This window comes from Colletotrichum fioriniae (assembly GCF_027942845.1).
Source record: "Colletotrichum fioriniae strain IMI 355084 chromosome Unknown scaffold_9, whole genome shotgun sequence".
Taxonomy (NCBI): domain Eukaryota; kingdom Fungi; phylum Ascomycota; class Sordariomycetes; order Glomerellales; family Glomerellaceae; genus Colletotrichum; species Colletotrichum fioriniae.
In genome coordinates this window covers 70,248-91,972 of record NW_027076845.1, presented here as the reverse complement: position 1 = coordinate 91,972, position 21,725 = coordinate 70,248, and the positions used below count along the sequence as shown (strand labels likewise).

The 21,725-nt window shown below is 50.6% G+C and overlaps 4 protein-coding genes across 4 annotated transcripts; 1 reads left to right on the top strand and 3 right to left on the bottom strand.

Moving 5' to 3' along the window:
• Nucleotides 1–573: 573 nt before the first annotated feature.
• Nucleotides 574–3,808, bottom strand: N0V96_007487 (uncharacterized protein; the record flags this gene model as incomplete). The annotated part of the gene is made up of 5 exons (XM_065758041.1): nucleotides 574–791; nucleotides 856–2,626; nucleotides 2,676–2,784; nucleotides 2,842–2,971; nucleotides 3,022–3,808. 5 exons carry the CDS (start codon nucleotides 3,806–3,808, stop codon nucleotides 574–576), a joined length of 3,015 nt encoding a protein of 1,004 aa, XP_065613183.1.
• A 1,531-nt stretch (nucleotides 3,809–5,339) lies between these two features.
• Nucleotides 5,340–6,572, bottom strand: N0V96_007486 (uncharacterized protein; the record flags this gene model as incomplete). Its single annotated transcript, XM_053192885.2, has 1 exon — nucleotides 5,340–6,572. The coding sequence occupies one exon, from the start codon at nucleotides 6,570–6,572 to the stop codon at nucleotides 5,340–5,342; it is 1,233 nt and encodes a 410-aa protein (XP_053049825.2).
• Nucleotides 6,573–9,506: 2,934 nt separating this feature from the next.
• N0V96_007485 (uncharacterized protein) lies at nucleotides 9,507–10,141 on the bottom strand (the record flags this gene model as incomplete). Its single annotated transcript, XM_053192886.1, has 2 exons — nucleotides 9,507–9,748; nucleotides 9,856–10,141. 2 exons carry the CDS (start codon nucleotides 10,139–10,141, stop codon nucleotides 9,507–9,509), a joined length of 528 nt encoding a protein of 175 aa, XP_053049826.1.
• Nucleotides 10,142–15,527: 5,386 nt separating this feature from the next.
• On the top strand, nucleotides 15,528–16,822 carry N0V96_007484 (uncharacterized protein; the record flags this gene model as incomplete). Its single annotated transcript, XM_053192887.2, has 3 exons — nucleotides 15,528–15,841; nucleotides 15,927–16,728; nucleotides 16,790–16,822. The coding sequence occupies 3 exons, from the start codon at nucleotides 15,528–15,530 to the stop codon at nucleotides 16,820–16,822; spliced, it is 1,149 nt and encodes a 382-aa protein (XP_053049827.2).
• Nucleotides 16,823–21,725: the final 4,903 nt, after the last annotated feature.

Here is a 21,725-nt window from a genome sequence, read left to right as displayed (position 1 = left end):
GCATAACATCTCGGGAACTGCCTGCCAAGTCGCTTGTGAACCTTGACAGCGGCGCATATTCCGCGCCGCTAAGCCCAGATTCACCTAGTCGAGCGCTCAATGCTACAGGGCCGAAGCTGCGGTAAGAGAATCCGGTTTAGCGTACCGGAAGCCGATGGTATGCACACCGCCCGAGAGAGGAGGTTTGAGGTCATGCGTAAATTGATTGACATGCCCTGTAAGGGCGCGCAAGGCAGACTTGCTCGCCCTGTTCCATGTCCGTTCCCCGCAGCTGGTTGGTGTCTTGAATGTGTGCATTCGACAACGGCTGCGCCTCAACACCATATGTAACCGCTTTCAGCCTGTCGATCATTTCCAGAGCAGTTGGTAGCCACGATTTATTTCACGACATGAATTCTGGGCCTAGGTAGTTTCAGGATTCCCGATGGAGCCGAAGAACTAGTTGGACTCTCCAACAACATCTTGTTGAAGCGTATCGATCAGAAGCTGCGGAAACCGGCCAAGGTAAAGAATGAAAAAATAAAATACATTGAATCGAATATGAAGAGTTGGAACTCTCCAGAGGAGATCTCTTCAGTACGCCCCAATCCTCTTCACCCACGACGGTTGAGGTGTCTGCCCAGGTTTTCGGTAGCCTGACTGGACGATGTGGTCCACTGCCAATTCGAATCCCTTGAGACGTGCACCCGATCCATCCAAAGCCCACAGAGTGAGTGCTACGGTGTTGTTTCCGTTGTAGTTGAGGATGCCCTCTGGAACAGGGAAGCGTGTTTGCGGGCCAACATAGTTGACTGCATAGGTGTTAGATGTATGGTATTGATATCAAAATTGGACAGTTTGAAGGTTATTACTGACCGTACTTGCCAAATTGATACCCATTGACGAAAAGCTGCGCGCGGAAGAGGCTTGACTCTCCAGTTGAAGCCGTCACGTTCGAGATAACAAAGCTCAGAGGGATATCGTAGCCGATCGGCATATCCAAGGGGAACTCTGTCTTGTAGAAAGATACACCAGCCGTCTTGGTGCCTTCAAAAGGTGTTACTGGAGCCCAGTCAGACGTGGATGCCCCTGGAAGATGAAAGCCTTGTCGTTCGGCATAGAAGGCACCCTCGTTCAGAGGACCACGCGTCTTGTCAATGTAGTCTTCAGCTCCCAGGTTACCGGTAAGCTTCCAACTCACGTCCGACTGCTGATGACCACCAAGCGAAAAGTCAACGATACCGCGTGGGAGCTTCATCCAGTCGGACCGTGCCCAGAAGTTCATGCTCATGCCCATATGGTCAATGACAACAGTGAAAACTGAAGGGCCCTCGAGTTTGAGACCAGTAAGATCAAAGACTTGCGTTGAGTTGGCAGTGTGAGGATCTCCAGGAAAGGATCCGAGGAAGGTCTCGTTAACCCAGACAGAGTGGCTGTAAGCAAAGCCGCCTGCTGTCGTCACGTTGAAGAAGGATTCATTGCCGGTCGCAGTGAAGTGGCCTCGGTAGATAAGTGAGCCGCCGTGGAAGCCGTAGTCACTGCAGTAGAGCGATGTTGGTGTCGTCAAATTGCGAGGATTGTTACTTTGCTCTAGCGTTGCTTTGGTCCAGGCGGAATCGTCGTAGCTCTCAGAGACCTCTGGGAGTGAATCGATTGAATGCCACTTCAGTTCGGAAAAGACCGGCAGGTTAAGTGTCGGACTTTCAAAGACGAGCTCAGCTTGGAGCCTGCCGTTCTTCCATTGGGCATTCGAAAGGGAGCGGCCATTGAAGCTAAGCCCGCTGTTCGGAGGGACCCCGCCTAGGATTTCAAGAGTTGTAGTAGCATTGATGTCTCCCGCCAAATGAAGCACACCATCGGCAAAAGTTGCATTCCGCAGAAGATAAGGCCCCTTGGCGACGATTGACGACTTCCCCAGAGTGGGCTGGATCAATCCATTGTCAGCATCGGGAAGATCAAGGATCCAATGGCGGTAGGCGTCATTGCGCCACAGGAGGTGAATCTCGAGGGTTTCGAAATGCACAACCTGTCTCCTTTCTTGGACTAGCCAGTGAACAGCTCTGAAGCTGCCGTAAGCACGTGTCGTCGCATTGCTGCCTTCGAATTGCGGCTTTCCTAACGAGGATGGCACAGCGAACTCGTGCTCTTCGCCCCCGCCCCCGTACAAGATGAGCAGTGTCTTGTTTCCGTAAGTTTTCCAGGTGAATATTTCCGCTGAGGAGTAGATCAAGCTGGTGCCACCTACATCATGATCTGTGATGTGGATCTTAGAGTCTCGCCCATGTAGCGAAAGATCACCGCCCAGCAAGGGGACGGAGATGTTGCCGGCAGATGTCGGCAAATTGAGTCTGTAGGAAGTGCGGTTGAGTGAGGTGTAATCTGTATGGCGCACAACGTAGAAACGAGTCTTGTCCCCGACGATGGGAACGACTCGGAGTTCTGGTGTGCTAACGAACTCGGTAGATGTGGCATTTTGGGGGATGGCTGTGAGATAGGCCTCGGAAACACGCAGGAAATGAGCTTCGATCTTGGCTTCACTATACTTTTCCCGGTCGATCCCACGGTTCTCCCTGATAGAAGCACCATGATCGTAGGAAGTGTAGCCCTCTGAGTGTCCCATGTTCCCCCAGTTTGTCCCGCCGTACGTCTATCCGCCAAGTTAGCGACCAGCTGAGACATAATGAGGAAAAGCATACCATGTAGAGATTGAGTATCTTGATAGAGCGCGACACAAGCTCTTTCACGAAGACACGGGTGAAGTCCTGGTTGATCTTTGCTGCACACTTATCCAGGCCAACACCTCCCCTTTGATCAATCAGCACAGATATCGACGAGGGGGACTGCGGTATAGCATGAACCTACCAAGGATCGGGTGCACCTCCCTGATACTCCAGTACGGCATAGGGGCTGCTTGGGCTCTGCTGCAGATGGTTTCGATATGTATATGTCAGACTCAAAGCAGTGAGATCCGTCCAGTCCGTGGGGTGATCGCCTAAGTCTAAAATCAGCAGACATGACTGAAGCGGTCCTTGGAAAACTTACATCCTTTGTAGAAAGGGTAAGCATCATGCGCGTAAATGTCCAACTCCCCTTTGCCTGATCCAGGAGCCCAGTTTCCAAGAGGCACGGCGTCATTTCCAATCAAAGGAACTTCGATACCATTTCGTCGAAATTGGTCTTCCATGAACTCCATGTAATTTGGGTCCAGGAGCCTGGTTGACTCAACCGGGTTGGCAGTTCCGACCGCTAGACTGTACTCGTTTTCCGGCTGAACAAGGATGATGGGTCCGCCCTTGGTGATCTGGGCTGCGGAGATGACGCGAAGGACGCTTGAAATGTAGTTCTCAGTTGCGTTGGTATAGTCCGGGGCCATTGATCTCAGTTCGCCTTTGTTGCGCTGTAACCAGCCGGGGAAACCGCCCCCAGAGAGCTCAGAGTTGATATAAGGACCAGGTCGTGCGATGAGATATAATCCAGCCTCAACGGCGGCTTCGATGAAAGGTTGAAGATCAAACACATTGTCCATGCGTACCTCGCCTGGCTTGCCCTCAAGCAAGGCCCAGTTGACGTAGAATGAGACTGCGTTGTAACCCAGTGCCTTGATTTTCTGAAGCACGTCTAACCAGAGCCCTGGCGAAGGGATACGCCATGGGTGAAACTCGCCCGACAAAACAACGATACGCTCCCCTCGGATAAAGAGTGAGTGTTCATCCCATCTGACTAAATCTTGAGTGACATTGGTGGATCTGACATGGGATTTGCTGAGAACAGCATCTGTGGGGGATAGAAAGAAGAGGCTAGCAACAGCCAAGAAAAAAGGTAAGTTCATCTTGACTTCTCAATTGGAAATAAATTTGGTGCCCTCGTATGGACGAAATGAGATTAAATGAGAATGGGATACGGTTTATATGTCTGGTTTCTTTGAGTTTCTGTCAACAACATTGACATGTTTACTTGATAGTTTACTTGATAGCAATCAATTTTGACATGAATTTTCAGCTCCATTATAAAGCTGCGCCGGCTTGTCCAAAACGCTCGACATGCATTCTCGCTTTCGCTTTAGATATTGCGGGGTATGATAAAGTGCTTCTTTTCCTATGATGTTCATATCAATACCCAACTGGCCGAGCTCATTGCGGTCCCTGAGCACGACATCCTTTCTGATGCGACCTACTCTGCTCGTATAGGAGCGGATATGGCGTAGTAGGCTACATTGTAACAATTTCCCTGATTCAGAGAGGTCTGGTTTCTGAGGCAAGCCTCAGGCAAGGTGCGACCTTGCCAGCAGACCTGCCACGTCCTCTACGTCAATTTGAGATGTCCACCAAGTACAAGAGAGCGGAATTGAAGTGTTGGGGATGTAAATGTCGACACATCATACGCGTATTCGTACGATTGGAGGCGAAGCTACATCTACAAAGTTCCAGTCCCAGGACCAGCGTAGCATAGAATGGGATTACGAGGACCTGCATATGCACCCGTGCGAAGAAGAAAACGATACCCTCAATGTTTAGGAGACGATTATTCCAATTGCATGGTCGTTTCGGGGATGCGAACTTATGTAAATAACATGGCGTAACTTGCCGGACTTGGCTAATACCTTGGCCCTCTCTCGACTTCTTGTGACCATCCTCACTTAAGCGGCCCGGCAGGTTTAATCTGCCCCGCTTCTGACCTGGAAATTACAGAGTCGTGCCGAAATCTTCCTGGATTCTCAATCTCCCGAAAGTTCGTCACAGATCGCTACGTCATAAATCGCTATAAAATCGAACCAGGTAGCAAGCTGCTTCAATCACGCCTGGACATCGTGGCTGGGTTGATTGACGTCTTAGTCCATCACGCGTACAGCTGGCATTGTGGTTGGCTGGGATGAAGATGCGGGGTAGAATCCACGTATCGAGATGGAATACGGTGACTTCCTCGTAACAAATGCACCCCTAACACCGTGCTCATCGTAGGTTCACTGGGCCGAATGCCTAAAAGTTCTTAAGGCTCTATAAGTGTGGTACGGTTTTCGATACTGTGAGTTATATTCCTATGATCCTTGCCCGTAAGCAGATACCCGTTAAGCATCAAAGATGGCCAGCGGTATTCTAGTGACACTTGGCGCATAACTAGGATATGGCGAGGAAAGGATGGTGACTGGTCTGCAGTGACTGCTATGACTACCTCAGTTATGAGCCCAGGAGAGGCTGTGGTCTTCATCCGCACCACGCAATGCGTATTCACGGTCTGGAACAGTGTGGAAACACTGGTAATCGAAGACAATCTGTGTGATGTGACCATGTACAGTGTTCATGAAGCCTGGTGGCATAATCTACACTCTTTAGTTCCGAGCTTCTTCCTGACTTGACAGGTCCTCAATTTCTCTGGCTGTCCTGAGCTTTCAGATGGAAGATCTCAAAAGGAACAATCGTGACGATACCAACCAATCCATTGTCGGTCTTGGGTAGAGCTGTCATTGACGAAAACTCCCGGCCAGAGCTCCTAATCCCAGGTAAAATACTGCGAAGGTAGTTCCACATCGTACCCGGGACAACGGCGAGGACCTGGTTGTTTCCTTTCACCAGGTACGGCGTGGCATCAGCAATAGGGTTGGTCAAGTCCAGAGGAGGCAATCTGGCGCCATTGACATGAACCGTGATTGCATCCAACACAGGAGGGAACTTGATATAGGCACCAAAAGCCGTGCCGTTGGCGCTGGCGGTAGTCAACGCCGGCGGCCAGGTGAAGTTTGTGTGGTAGTAGCCAACTCCAGATGTGTTCGTTGCGGAGGGAATATCACTCCATGAGACTAGCTTGTCGATTTGGTGAGTCGTATTACTCTTGACAGCTGTGATGCTTGCATCGCTGAAGTTTTCTGGAGCTTCCCAATGCTCAAGAACCAGGGTCCACAGTCCCAAATCGAAGGATTCGGGGGCTTGGCTGGCATGCGTGGTTTCGGTGCCGGTCGACAATCTAACGACTGCTGGATCTGAAGACGCAGCAATATGCATTTCAAACCCATCATCCCGTGGGGCGTAGCCGACAATGTTCGATGAAAACTCTGTAGCATGAATGGCTGGAGTCGTAGTGCCTCGCATTGCTTTAGAAGCGAACGCGATAATCTGTGTTTGATTTCCTGCGAGTTCAAGTGGAATAGTTGTTGTAGATCCGTTGGTCTGGTAGTTGAGAACCGGATATCGCGCTCCCGTCCAGAGATCGAAGAAGTAGGGAATTCCCTTTGACTGGACTACCACCTCTCCAGTCGCTGCGACTACATCGCCAAATATGTACGCGTAGGCCATGCCACTTTCCTTGTCTTCTCTCCACGTGGAATACCACGTGCCGTTGGTTCTCACCCCAACTCGCGGCTTGAGATTCAAGTCGTTCAGCTTCTGAGAGATCTCGCCCTCTGCAACATGATATACGTTCGTGTTGTTCATAAGCTTCATCAACACACTGTTTGAAGAAGTATGACTGGTGACATGCGTCTCTGAAGGGTACAGCCCGGGAACTGAGCCGACCACGATGACAGGCAACCCAGCTTCCACGAAGCTCTCCAGCTTAGAGATTGAGAGCTGTGTCAAGTTCTGGGATCCTAGAATGACCATGGCTTGATATGCTGCGTCTTGGGGTGCAAGGATACCGTGTTCAACATATGCATTACGCATTTCAAAGTTTTCCGGTGACAAGTACGTGTAAGACCAACCTAAGCGTTGTTAGTGGCCGACCATGACCCAATTCGAACTATGATATCACAAACCTTCATCAATCAAATCTGTTGGCGCGTACACCGTTCCAAAATTTGGATCAGTAACAGATTGTTTGTTATGGAATGCGATATCGGTACGTGGAACACCTTGTTGCTGGATATGCTGTAATCTCGACATGTAGTCCAAGGCTGCCTGAAGGCCATGATTCCAGTCTGGTCTTTTAGGCGAATAGAGATCTGAGACATAGAAGATGAATGCTGTGTATCCCGGCCATGTTGTTTGGGGGTAGTTGCCGGTGTATGACTGCCCATGAATGACAAATTGGTTCACACCGCCTGCAGCAGCTCGGTTTGCGGCAAAGAGAAGTTCTGGGATAGTGTAGCTATACGCTCTTCCGAAAACCGCGCCAAGTTCGATGGAGATGATCTCTTTCCGCGCGAGGTTTGCTGGACCAGAGAATTGCCGATACCCATCGATGTTGTCGTGCCCCTGAAGGCTTTCACACTCCGGAGCGTCGACAAATGGGATCGAAGCCTCCATGTCCATGGGTAGGTTGTAAGATGGCTGGGATGAAAGTCCCTTGACTCCCAGACTCTGAAGCCACTGTGAAAGTGTGGTGAGGTACTCTTGATACCCCGCTGCCAAAGCCTCACGATAGTCGTTGACATAACCTTGTCCCTGGTCCGGTCGGTCCAAAGTACAGCGCGTATTTCCTGGGGAGGTGTTCTGGAGATTGATGTTGTTGTTGCCGAACATGATGAGAGGTATGTATGGTTTCAGGTCGTATGCGAACATCCCTTCGAATCGCGTTGGAAGCGAGCGAGTCCACGAAACATTCGAATGGATCTCGATGCTATCCTCCCAGCCTAGAGTCAGGCCAAAGTTAGCTGGCAAGGCTGCCACTACGTTCAGAAGACATCATACCATGATTTCCAACGTCTCGCAAAAGTCCTTTCAGCTCGTCAGTAAGCAGATGTTGCTCCCAGAAGGCCTGCACTGTCTGAGCTCCTCGGGCGCTGAAGTGGTCCACGACATACGAGCCATTGTCCCAGATAGTCTCCGTTGTATTTGATAAGAAGTGGACGTTCTGGTTATGAGACAACTTCTCGTAGAAAAAGAACAGCTCGTAGTCAGATCCACTGGTCAAATTACCAGTGGGCTTCCAGGACAATATGCCATCCCTGGAAACACTGGAGGTAATGTCTGTGAGAGATCCATCCTGCAAGATGAGATCCTCGTAAGACACAGTCGTCGCGCCGGTGATCCCAGTGATATTGTAAGAAACGTTCGCTCGAGATACCACGATAGCGGACACGGCAGCAACTAGCTCTCCGTCTCCCCAGCCTGGAATCGTTTTGTCGAGAACGCCGCGATTGGAAATAGCTTGGCTAAAGGAAACCTGTGTAGGGAGTTCAGTAACATGGACTCAGCTATTTTCATAGCCGAAAGCTGTGGAAGATTTGCATGTACCTACCAAGTCCCATTGCAATCCCTCATCGGCAGAGTGAGCCGGAATGCCTTGTCCCTGATTCGGCCCAAGTGAAAAGTCCATGATCAATCCCGCCTGCTTATGGGCCTTCAAAGCCGATGTGAAGAGACCGAGATGAGCAGGTGTACCAAAGCCGTAGTTGGACCAATTGACCCCAATTGGAGGGGGCCCGAGGTCTCCTCCATAGTTGTAGAACGGCAAGAACTCTACTCCCCCAGCTCCAATATCACCAGCTGCTTTGATGTCTGCTTCCACAGTCTCGGCGTCTACACTGGCGTCCGGAAGCCAGTATCTGAACTTTGGGCGCTCCCGGGATGGTGGGTTGAGGAAGTGATCTGGGGATCGTGTGCAGTTTGAAGCTCGGATGGGTTGGCAACCAGTGAGAAGTAAGGCAAAAAAGCCGACTACATGGCGTAGCGTGGTCATTCTGAGAATAGCTTCAGTAAAGATTGGAAATCGTGTTGTCTTGTACAGCCCCTAAACCGACAGATTACGGAAAAGCTTTTCATCGCGATTTAAGTAGACTAATGCCAGGGCAAAACCCAATGATTGAGCTTGATGGAGGCAGACCTGGGCACAAAACTTGCATTCGCAAGATGGTGGAGTGAAGAATAGTGGGCAGTCTCCTCGGTGTAAATAATAACGAGATCGGGCCGCTTCGTGTGACCTGACGTACCTGGGTAACAATCAAGTAGTATCTGACGGTAGCTTACCACTGACGACCAAAGAGCTCACAGCCGGGTTCATGGACCAATCTGGCGTCTGGGACTTGAAGCTCCTCACAAGATGAAGTTGGCATGATGTGGGGTACACCCCTCTGTACTTGCACGAATCTCGGCACTTGTAGGTAGGCTTCGTTCCAGGAGTGTGGACAAAGCAAGTATCTGCAATACATTGAAACATGTTTGCTTGTAGCAAGCTGTGACAGAACGAATACGCGTATCTGCGGACGTCCTAATTCCAACATGCTCGTTCACCTGATCAAGGGACTAATGCAGTGCCCCTCTTGCTTATTCTGGGGTGCAGCCCGCTTCCATCCACAGCCGCTGAGCCGTTGGAAATGTGGGGAAGAGAACGACCAAGCAATTGTCCACAGGTTGCTTTCTCGGCGTACATTATCCCGATCGGAGCTTTACACTTCACGAATTTCATCAGCTGAAGTGGTGGAACATACAGGTGCGAGTATTCGGGTGTTTGAGGATCACCGATGCCACTGTTGTGGGCAGGTCGTTGCTCAAGATTGCTCGTCGGTCTCCCACGAGGCTTCGAGACGGTGTGGTTTTTGCGCCTAAAGCATTCCGATGCGTACTCTTTTTTCGACTATCCCTTTATTCAAGTTCTACCTATACATCATCCTCTGATTCAATGTCTTCTTCTTCCTCTGATTCGCTGTCCTCGACCTGGCCGCTGCCATCTTGATCATCCTTTTCTTCGGAATCGACATAGCCTTCAGTAAGGACACCGAATCGCTCTTGGAAATCGTGGACGAAGTCTGGCTGGAGGTCCGGTCCATCTTGTAAAGAGATTGTGGTCCACTTCGCATCGTACTTGTCCAAGAAGTTATCATTCATATTGTTCCCCAGGGCTGAAAAAACGATCTTCCTCAATTCTGGTGGCCTTTATTCATGAAGCCTTTTTGTACCATCAAATAAAACTCCATGGCATTTTATACCCTAGGTCTTGATTCGTTACAGTCCCAGAGCTCCGCCAAAATCCGAATAGATTTGATCGATGGAGGAAGCATGTCCACAAACCGTGGTGCAGCTAGTTCGTTGAGCGGCACGCTGAGCGGTTGGAAAGGGAACTCCTCTTTAATGATAACTCTGCGAAACTCTGTCCCCATGAACATGGTGGCATCAGTCGCGAGGTATTTAAGGCGCTTGAAGCCCTTCATGTCGGTGAGGGTACTCTCTATTACTCCCATTTGCGTCATGGTGTGCACTGAAAGCTCTTTCAGTGTCTTGCCGCTGTACTCCATGATGTTGCTGAGAGCCTGTTCTAGGTCGAAGAATAAGTATAAATAAATTGTTCCATTTCCTCTCGTGTGCGTTACGTAAAGCTTTCAGGTTGAGGATTTCCCTCGCCCAATTGTGCAGCCCACTAACTCCAGCTCTTCTAGACGTGGGCTGTAGTCCGAGTACTCTGGTGAGAAGGGTATGCCCTTATCCCCATCGTCAGTGGCAATACAGCCTCCGATGTAGGCTTCTCGAAGAGAATTGATTGCCATTGCATGCCTACATCTCCAACCGGCGCCAGCAAATGGTCGAAGAGTTTTGAGGTTCGAGAATGTCGCATCTTTTGCGTCTCGTTCGTTAACACGAAACACAATATGATGAAGCAATTGCCAAGTATAAAGATAGTTTCCATGTCCGCTTGGATCTTCTCCTCATAGCCCAAATTGACGCCAATTAGCTGGCAGAGCAAGCTCTCGCACATGGATCAACAAGCTAAGGAGGAGGACTTCGGCATGTCCTAAACCCTGATTCCGTGTCAAACCCTCCCAAAACTCGGGGTCTTCGCCAAAAAGGCCTTTGCAGGAAATCTGTGCTCGAATGGCTTTAATTTCTTTATCTTACGTGAGGGGTGACAAGTGAGAAATATCTCTTGAAGGGTACTACCCGTTGCCGAACGCAATTCTGAGATCCGCATCATGGATATTGAGCAATTTTTGGGTTGTGGGTGATTTTCAAGAGAAGCCCGAAACCATTAACGACCAAAGTCTCAGGAACGTGATACTCTCATCATCTTCAGAACTAAGGGATAGCACACCCTCGTCAGCTTGATCATCCCGGTTGCTTTACCGGCGCAAACTCACTTCACCGTAGATTGTCCTCGTCGCATCATCAAGAACCTACCGAATCACATCGGCTGACTCTAGTCAGGAGAGAAGGCCAACCGAGACTTCATGTTTCTTCGCTGACAAGCATCGTAGTGCAAAATTGACCCATCCCAATTGGCGAGAGAATCTCGCGCTTTTATTCTCACGATGTGAGGACATGACAAGTCCTCATCATGTCTTTTGGGTCGAGCATAATCGCAAAAACGATTATGCCAGCAACAACACCATACAGCGAAACATTCGTCACTTTTCTGATACTCTGATACTGAACTGGAAAATGAGACTCAAGAAACATGCTTTCCAATCCCCTAATAGGGACTTGGGACACTTGGTGATGTTACTAGTAGTGCCGCCGTCAGAGGACAGAGATGACGGCGGGTCCACAAGATGACTCTTTCCGCACCTCAAGCTGAGATATTCTACAAGTAATAGCATCGGCGTATGGTGGTATTTGGCTCAAGAGGCCTCGATCTTTGCAGCCAGGTGACGATGCTCTCAACATCATGGTCTGGTGGGTCTCAGACATAACTCACTGAGTGGTAACATAATTTTACGCAATGCATAGCTCTACCTAAAAGGTACGATCCACGGGTCTATTCGTCAGGATTCAGTCAATAAGGTATGAAGGATTTCACCCTGCGTCAAGCCCTTGAGACATTGAAATAATTCGCATGATGAGTTCGTGTAAATTCTAGAAATAGGCAACATGAATAGACTTCACTCCTGTTTATATCGGTCACGTCGGGTTGTTTAGGCCTCTGCAACCGAACTCATTGGCTAAGAATAGGCAAAACTTGCCAAAATTTCATTTCAATCTGCGACGCTGCCCGCCCTATTCTCAGCTGTTCATCTCGCCAAGCAGTGAGAGTCGCCAGGGCTGGATGAAACCTGTGCAAGGACGATTGCAGAGTGCCATCGCTACAACCAAGAATAAGGATTTAGTTACAGTTAAATCACAGGGCCGAATTAACCTTCTGGAAGGTGCTGGTGCAGCGCTCCTGGGGGGCCTCTAAAAAGAAATCCTACCCCGGAGCTGCCCTGACCGAGCATGTTAAAAACTGGAGACATGTAGACTTTTGAGTGGTCGGGTTCCTGGGCCAGATTGCAGATCAATATCTAGCAACCCTTGCAGGTTTCATTGGTGTGGACACGAAAATCCCACCTTGCCCACACATGCGGTTTGGCCATTTGATGAAGGCGCGCAAGGCAAGCAAGGTGCAGAGCAGGCATTGAATTCTGGACCGTTGCAAAATCCGTGCTGACGAGATTCACCTACCTTCTTCAGAAAGAGGAATCCGTTATCAACAAACGGGTTGCCGCATTCGTTCAGCGGAGGGAGCGGGTGCGTCCCGGTCGGTGAGGAGTCGGCGAGTTGGTGGCAATCTGGGTCTTTTGCGACGAAAATACACCGTACGGACACCTTACTATCGCAGGCAAAGAAGCCTGCGGTCCACTATCAGGCCCGGCTCATGTCCGACAAGAATGTGTTCATCCACAATTTTGGTCAACACCACGATGAGCGGGAGGAGGCTGTTCGGACGATCGGTTGTTGTCCGAGATCGTTCGGCTCGCAAAATGTTATCAACGCCTTGAGTTCGGACTTGGGAATGGATTCAGGTTGTGCGCCGAAGTCGGACTATGAAATGCTGCAGTCGAGGTGCTTAAAGAATTGGATGCAGTTCAGGCTCCCCATGCAGCGCCGGTATTTGATGCGGGCACTTAACAAGGTCCCGAGCGGGAGAAAGAATCCGGATGATCAAGTGAAGCTCCCGTGGTGGTTCCTGCATTCGCGAGCCTTCCGATCGTCTTGATCAGGAGAATTTGTTGGTTCCGACGCACTCCCACCTTTTAGAAACCTGCTTCATAGGCCTGATGAGGTTGCGGCGCATGACGCATGCAACATGGGTTTGAGCAATATATCGTGAAAATCCCGAAAAGCTACGGAAAGGATTGAGTATGGGAAGGATCGTAGGCAATTAATTCCAAATCGGTAGAAGTAATGGTGACAGTATGCAGAGCCGAGGCGAAGTGCTTGCTCGAGATATCGCTGTAGTCTGGAAAAAAAGGGTATTGAGGAACAGGTCACAAATTAACATGCAGAAAGTCGGTCTGTAGACTGTAGCAGAAGAGAACAGAGTGATCCTCGCAACTTGGGTTTTTACGGCGCGGATCCGCAAAACTTTTCAAACGAACCAGCAGCCGGTGCCCACAAGTCAGTCACGAACGGAGCCAGGCTCCATTCCCTTCAGGTTTCCATTGAGATGAATAGCATCGCAAGACGTCTCTCCTTGAGCAGTTACCCCCACGGACCATAGCTCAGTTATCGATAGACGGAGGAGCTGCATGGGGCTATGGGCCATCGTCTGTGCTCGTTATCGGTTACCAAGACCGAGAATGCACTGTCATCGGCTGCCTCACCGTTGCAATTGACGGCTTTCACGGAGTCCAAGAGTCCTTGGCGAAGCGCGGCGATTTTTCTCTCCGCAGGACGTGGCATCCGAATACAGTCGTGATGAGAGACTGACTCTCTTTTCAACGCCTTACGGCTCCGCCACGGCCTGCGTCGTGTTCGGTTGCCACCACCGGCAGCAAACTGTTTCCGGAAGGTCGAGGGGCTCCCACACGGATCCGACATTTCGTGAGTACGGCCGGTCATAAGTCCGAGGGACGGATGCTGCTACTCGACATTGTCAACGCCTGAATAGGACCCTGGTCGAGGGATCGGAAATTTTCGCGATGGAAACTGCGGGAACTATTTTCTAGTGGAATCCAGTCGAGCATTTTGAGGGTCAAAATTTTCTTCACAACTCCTTCTCAACTTCGGACCAGACCCAGTTCGAGAATGGAAAAGAAAAGGGAATGAACCGAAGGAAGCTATTGAACAAAATCTCGCTTCCAGGGTACGTCATGTGCAAATGTGGTAGGTAGCATTGGAATGTGACGGGAGATGCGACCTCCCTTTTTGTCTTTGGCGGGAGGCCTATCCCTATCCCTGTTTCTGAAGAAGAAAGCCAGCAAATGTTTTCCAGACACCGGACGATTCAAGCATAATGCGCTCTCAACCGCAAACAACAAACAAACAATTAAGGGAGATCAGAGGGAAATGTAATGCCCGTACTTTGTAGAGCTCAGTGCATCAGGAACCCGGGACTAACACTCAGGAATTTCCAAAGACACGTGGGCGACTTAACATCGGATGGAAATGAGGGAAGCTAGGAACCATCATGTTCCCAAATTTTTTTGAACTTCCTAATCCTCACGATGCCTGAAGGTCGGAAGTCGACCGAACTTCTGTAAGTGTAAAAGCCCCCAAATGTCCCTCAATCGGGGACAGGAGTCTGTCCGTGACGTGGGATCCTCCCAGGACCGGGCCAACAATTGCAATCCAGACCTCTGGGACCTTCGCTTCCCGAGAGCGTTGTAGTCCCCATTCACGCTGTCACCACCCGCGCGCTTGTCCAAGCCCCATCCCGCTGGCTGGGCTGGTGTCATGTGCTGGCTAGGAGCATCGCCCACCCCCATGCGACGACTTGGCTCATTAACTTGGCTCCGTTATTATTCAGCCATAGTAGCGCCTTATTAAGCTACCAAATCTCCTTCCAGGGCGAGTCAGTTACCCGCCCTATCCTTGCCAGCCAACTGCCAGTGGCTGACCTTTTTCTGGAGCCTGTAGAGGGGAACCGAGGGGGAGCACAGACAGGAAGGCAGAAGAAGAGAAGGAAAAAAACGTGAAACTAGCTCCATCCCGTCAGTCTTCCATCAACTTGATACGTCAGTTCTTGGGTCGTTAACGGCATTCGCTGGTCCACCCTACAAGATCTGATAACGGGCTTCTCCCCGGATCAGGGAGGCATTGCAGCACCATTAAGCTTGGCAGCGGGTCGACATCGTCTATCTGAGTTTGAACCATCGTTGCTATCCCACCGTCATTCTCTCATGACAGGTCCAAGTCAAGCTTCCGGATTTGGGGCCTGGATTTTCCTCTAGACCCGCCTGTCCAAGTTTCCTGGGACTACAGAGTGCCACCCGACTTGTCCGAAAGAATCAAGACAGCCCGTTCGCCAAGACCGACCTTCCCTGGATGCAGCCCATTCCTCAGCATCGGGGGGCATCATGCGCAGAGACTCAGAGAAAAGCTCCCACTGGTATCTCAACATTGGAAAACGGGGCCGCCGTCCCCGTCCCTGCGGATGTCTCCTGGTGCTCAACGACACCCATGGCGCACGTCATGGACCACCTTGGAAATAATACCTCTAAACATGTAGACTTTGGGTAGCAACCGCTTGGCCCGCTCGTCGAACCGAATGCGGATATGAGCAAGGAGGCTCGGAGCGATGCCAAGAACCTGGCAGTATAGGGGAGGGGGGAGCTTAGAGAGAAAAAAGTTGACGTCTGGTTGTATTGTCGTGGCCATGATAAATAAGACTCTTAGGACCGTCCCCTTTGCTGGTGATCCGATGTTGAGATTCATCACACACGTGCTCACAGTCATCACTCACTTACATTCGCTCATTATCTGACAAACATGCGTGCTGCTCTCATCTCCGCCCTCGCGGCCGGCGTCGCCGCCACCCGCCCGTTCCTCAATGAGCCGGATACCGGTATTGAGCTTGCCCTCGGCGACCTCGCTGTCGGTGCTCTGCCCAACCTCACCCAGATGGTTGGCCTTCCCGACTTCGAGTACGCCGCTCGCAACTACCTCCCCATCAAGAACTACACCTACTACCGCAACGGTGCCGCCGGTGAATGGTCTTACCGCAACAACCTCGAGGTCTTCGGCCGTTACCGCCTCCGCCCTCGCACCATGGTTGACATCACCAACATTGAGTCTACCCTCAAGTAAGTCCGAGCTTCTAGCTTCCTATTCAGACGAGCCCCCCTTGGTCGGGTTCTTGGTATTCTTGCAGATCGCTGACTCGCGCAGCACCACCATCCTGGGACACAACTTCTCTGCTCCCATCTTCATCAGCCCTGCTGCCCGTGCTGATTACGCTCACGCTGATGCTGAGCTCAACCTGATGAGGGCTGCTGCCGCGGAGAACATCCTCTATATGCCTGCCCTGTACGCCGCCAAGACCATTGAGCAGATCGCCGAGGTCAAGGCCGAGGGTCAGGTCGCCTTCCAGCAGGTGTACCTCACCACCAACGACACCGCCACCCAGGTCCTCTTCGACCGCATCAAGGCCTCCGGCGCCAACGGCATCGTCTACACTGTTGACTCTGCCGCCGACGGTAACCGCCACCGCGCTGCTCGCTTTGCTGTCGGCTCTGCCGACTCTGACTACTCCCTCATCACCTGGGACGAGTACCGCAAGCTGTCCAACATGACCGACCTCCCCATTATCATCAAGGGTATTATGACCGTCGAGGACGCCGAGGCCGCCATCGAGAACAAGGTCCCTGCCATTATCCTTTCTAACCACGGCGGTCGCCAGCTTGACGGCTCCCCTTCTTCCCTCGAGGTTGCCCTTGAGATCTACGAGAAGGACCCCGAGATCTTCCAGAAGATCGAGGTCTACGCCGACGGTGGTGTCCGCTACGGTGCTGATGTCCTCAAGCTTCTTTCCCTCGGTGTTAAGGCTGTCGGTCTCGGCCGCCCTATCATGTTCTCCAACATCTTCGGCCAGGAGGGTGTCGAGAAGGCTATCAAGATCCTCAAGCACGAGATCGCCATCGACGCCGGCAACCTCGGTGTTCCTGACCTGAAGAAGATTGACGCCAGCTACGTAAGTCAAACAGAAACTAAATGTTCCAATTTAGAAGAAAGCCCACTAACAACCTCAACAGGTCAAGTGGACCCCCAACAACTGGTACTCTTAAGCGTTTCGCTGAGTGCTAGATGAGAAGCCGGGGTATTGAGGGGGATCTTTTTGCTTGATTCGCATGACGTAAATGATACCACATGAGTGCTGTACATACTCTTTCCTTTCTAGCTGCACATAGCTTTTGCCTGCGAATTGATACCCCCTCAATCAAAGTTCTTTATGTTCAACGGAATCCCATTGTTCACTGCATGTTTTGACCTTGATACTCGGACATGAGTACCTCAGTGTCTTTGTTCTTTTACACCGACAAAGTGCGAGGCCGTAAAGCGCAAAAACGAACATGGCAACAACATCCAAGATAATGAACAGGCAGAATAGCCTCCAAAGTTGATTGGTGTGTATATCATCTCAATCTTGGAACATGAGTGATGCCAATGAGACTTTTTTGTAAGCCACCAGTATCATCATTTACGTCTCTCTCATCACAACATCAACTTCCATACATGATAAACTTACTAGTAAGTCCGCTCATCCATTTTCACACCAACTAGTCAGCTTGACGAAAGACATCATGTGTACCACCACCTTCTTTCTCCGTATCTGTGCCAAGTGCAGCAAGGAGATCAGCCGTCTGGAGCAGTACACCGTCAGTTGTAAAAGTGCTTCTCAGGCTGATCCGAAGTGTTACGGAAAGATTGAGGACTATCGATTTTTCAAAAAGCTCTGCTCTTTCTGTCATCCGTCATGCAGCTGCTTCTCAAACGATGCGTTGAACAAGATTCTTGGCTCCGATTGGGACTTTTCGTCCGCCGACAAGCTGCAGGATGACCACGTTCATACTCCAGCTCCGATTCAAGACGAGATTGAGCATATGTGTCATTGTGTGAAGAAGATGCGTCTGGACGTTGACGATCGAACCAAGTAGATATTTCGATCCGGACGACGAAGAGCTTTAGCTGGCAAATTGAGAGTGCTGTTTAGTCACGCACAGAGGCGGACCCGTAGCATGACCCGGATAGACTGAGGTTTTCAATGGTATTAGGAGTTTACAAAATTGAACAATGGAACTTTCAAGTGCTGTCGTGACCCAACATAGCATATTCAGTGACTAGCTCCCAACCATTGAGAAACACAACGGATCACAACGGTAGTAGGTGATCAGATGTAAAGCAAGTCTATTACAGGGTGTTGGACTTCGATATCAACCCGAACTGGCAGAATATGGTATTTTCCTTATGTGATCATGACGCTCATCGATACACAACAACGAGGCTCACCTACGTCATGAACGACTCTTGTCCACCTAAAGTCACCTAAAGTAAGTAGCACTTGATGACAACAACCTACAAACCATTGACGAGTCGGAATGGTCGCCAAAGTCATGTGAACTACAACTATCAAGCTTAACACACTACCTTCTCACAGTAGTAAAGTGAATCCGGGGCGGCCGGTCTCCTATACCCGCGAAACTCAAGTCTCGAATGCTCCAGTCCTTTTCGAGAATGACGTTGAACTCCCGCGGGAGGCTCCACTCAGCAATGCTTAGCATGTGGGGCCGCTCACGTACGCAGGCTACTGTAACCTTCTGGTGTCGTCGATACATGAATTATAACAGAGATTGAAGAACGGTAATCTTTCATACCATAGGCTAATCATGATCGGAGAAAAATTGCGGGTGATTCGGGTGGGACTCCCGCGTCTCCGCGATATTACGTGACGTGGTTCGGTATCTTATTCCGTTTACAATTCCACTTCCCGAATCCTGCTCGGCTCTCGGCAACATTTAGAGGTGCATGCTGGCAAGAAAATAGTTCTCAACGAATTTGGCATGATAAAGAATCATAGTTTGGGACACTGTTGAGTGAGCTGAAGTCGAGACCAAGGTTCATGGAGGCACATTGAGTGAAGAGCGAATGTCCTGTGCTGCCTCATGGTTCTTAGTACAGAATTGAGGCAAAAACTTGACTGGAGACCAGCCTTGTGCACTGGAACCGACCGCCAGGCTGCTGCCATCTTAACACAACGTTTTCTTGGAAGCAATCAGTCGTAAAAAGATGTGTAAATGTCCAATTGCTCTAGCAGCAAGCTTGTTGCCGCTAGGTCTTTCAGCTATGACTTTTAATCCGACACTCGCATTACACTATCTAAAGAGACCCGAGTAGGCGGGGGCAACTCAGCAGTTACGCACAGCGCTAGTTAGTGAAACATGGGTTTGCGGATCGTCGGACAAACTTTCGATACCGAAGGACAGAAACTCTGTACGGCGCGAATTAAAAGGAGGCAGCACCATCTTTTTTCGCTCCCGTATCTGCGAGACATATGCAGCCTTCCCCATCTCACGAAGCAACAAAGCTCCACGTCACATCTCCTTTCCGGCCAGTGTTATAGTCCCCCACTCTCGCCCTTACAGCGCCGGCTGTTGCTTCGGGCCCGCTGGGATTCTCGGCCCTTCTCTCGCGTGGGAAAACATGGCTACCTTCCCATCCGGAGCCTCGGGGCCGGACTCGATGTCTCCCGACAGTGACCAGCCAGGTACCGGTCGGCGCCTCATTGCCTGTGTTGCATGCCAAAAGCGGAAAGTCAAGTGCAGCCGGGTATTTCCTTGTGCAAACTGCATTAGGGTATGTCGTGTTCCGTCGGTTGCTCCGCGCTTGGGAGGACTTGAGGCTGATGAGCTGCTACTAGTCATCCAGCCAATGCATCCCTGGGACGCCAGCTCCTCCACGAGGCAGGAAGCCTTACAACCAGGCTCTCAAAGCACGCCTGGCCCGTTGTGAGCAACTCCTGAGTGGCCAAGCTTCAGCAGCAGCCTCCAAGGCTTCCCCGAATACTGCCACTACGCCAAAGACGTCGCAGTCTCAAAGTCCGGCGGACCCTTCCCCGGTCTCTAAATGGACCCCGGAAGGGAAGCTGGTGGAAGATCCAAATGGCAAGCTCGCCTTTATGGATAACTACCTCCTAGGGCTGGTCAATGAAGAAGTACGTCATTCTCCACGCATGTCATTCGACATCAAGGCACTGACATTACATACCTTACTACAGCTTCGAGCCATGAATGAGCTCATCAATTTAGATGAGAACGAACGCAGCAGCCCACTGGACAGCAGGCCTTCCGACCCAAACACGGACCTCCTTCTTGGAGATGACGCCCCCAGCTCTTCAGTCCTTGACGCTTGGCCAGGTGCCGCACTTGTCTTCAAGCTGTGGCAGATATTCCTTGACAGAGTTAATCCCTTCACAAAGGTGATTCATGTTCACAGCTTTCAGCCTCATGTTGTGGAAGCTACAAATGGGACTCAAGGTCTGCCAGAAAATATCATGGCACTACTGCTGTCCATCTTTCTAATGGCAGTAGTTGCCATGTCTGAGGAGGAATGCTTGACTATGTTGAAGAAAACCAAGGAAGCTGCCGTAGCGTCGTTTTCCGCTGGCATCCGCCAAATAATGAGACAGCTCAACTTCATGCGGACTAACGATCTAGTTATTCTCCAGTCACTCTGCCTATACTTGGTAAGTTTGGTAACTATGATCCTACAGCGTGAAAAATTGGAGCAATGCGCTGACATTATTGGTAGTATTCCTTGCAAGACCGATACGACCGCCACAGCTCATGGGTCTTCAGCGGCACCGTCATACGAATCGCTCAAAAGATGGGGCTCCACCGAGACGGCGACGTGCTTGGCCTCAAGCCCTTTGTATCAGAGATGAGGCGCAGGGTATGGTGGCAACTGGTATCACTCGACGCAAAGTTCGCCTTGTTCTCCGGCTTTGGTCACTCGCTGCTCCCTCGGGACTGGGATGCAAGGGAGCCGAGCAACTTGAACGATGCGGACATTTTTCCGGCCGCTACGCAACCAACACCGGACCGCGATGGCCCCTCGGAGATGATTCTCTGCTTGGTCCGACACAAAATCACAAAGTTTCTCGTTGACACACCCGGCCTCGAGCCGGTGAAGATGATGAGCGAGCTGAATGAGTCCAGCGGTGCTCCTCCGGTAGCAGGGGGAACGAGAGAACAGCAAATGAGCTACTACCTAACTCATTTCGAGCTTTTGGAACAGAGCCTTCAGCACATCCTGGACAACCGATGCAACCCCCACGCTGGACAAGTCCACGTCATGGCTCAAGGGCTCATATCGGCTCTTCTTGTACAGAAACGACACTTGATTAAGAGCATTAGCGATGGACCTAGACCTGACGCTGTGTTTCAGAGCGGAGAGGACAATGCATTCATGTGGGCTGTTTCAATGCTTGAGCATACGGCGTTCCTTTACTCTTCTTCAGAAGACACAGGCTTTCTCTGGTTCGCTGATTTCAACTTTCAGTACGATGTATTACTCTACGTCGTAGTGCTTTTAGGACAAAGGCTTGAAGGGCCCATCGCACAACGTGCCTGGGAAAAGATTGAAATATTCTACCGATACCGGCCCAGGTTATTCAACGTTACAGAGAAATGCTGCGCGACTCTGGCACATTTCGTACTGCGGGCTTGGTCGAAGAGATTGGATCTGCTCACGAGATCTGGTTTTCCGGGAGAGTCCCCGGAATACATCGTTAAGTTACGAGCTCGGGTTGAAAATGTTGTCCAAGATGGACAAAATCCTCTGGGCTCGCTGAATCCTCAAGAAACAACTCCAGTCAACACGCAGATGTGGGCACAGGCATTAGAGGCTGAAGGAGTGCCACCATTTTCATACATCGGTGTTGGTCGGGGGCATTTTCCGAATCTTGAAACTTCCGCATGGTCCTTCTTGGAGACCATGACTGGGAGGGAGAGCGAAGACCAGCCGGGAGATTCGGTATTCCCAGCGGCTCTATGAGACTCTTGAAGATGTCTGAGTGGGTAGAGATTGTATTTTCGGTCCTTCGAAGCGATCGGCAGCATGTACAGATAGATAGATGTCATGGTATAAATGGAAACTTGGCCAATGTCCACTAGAAGCTAATCACTTCCTGGC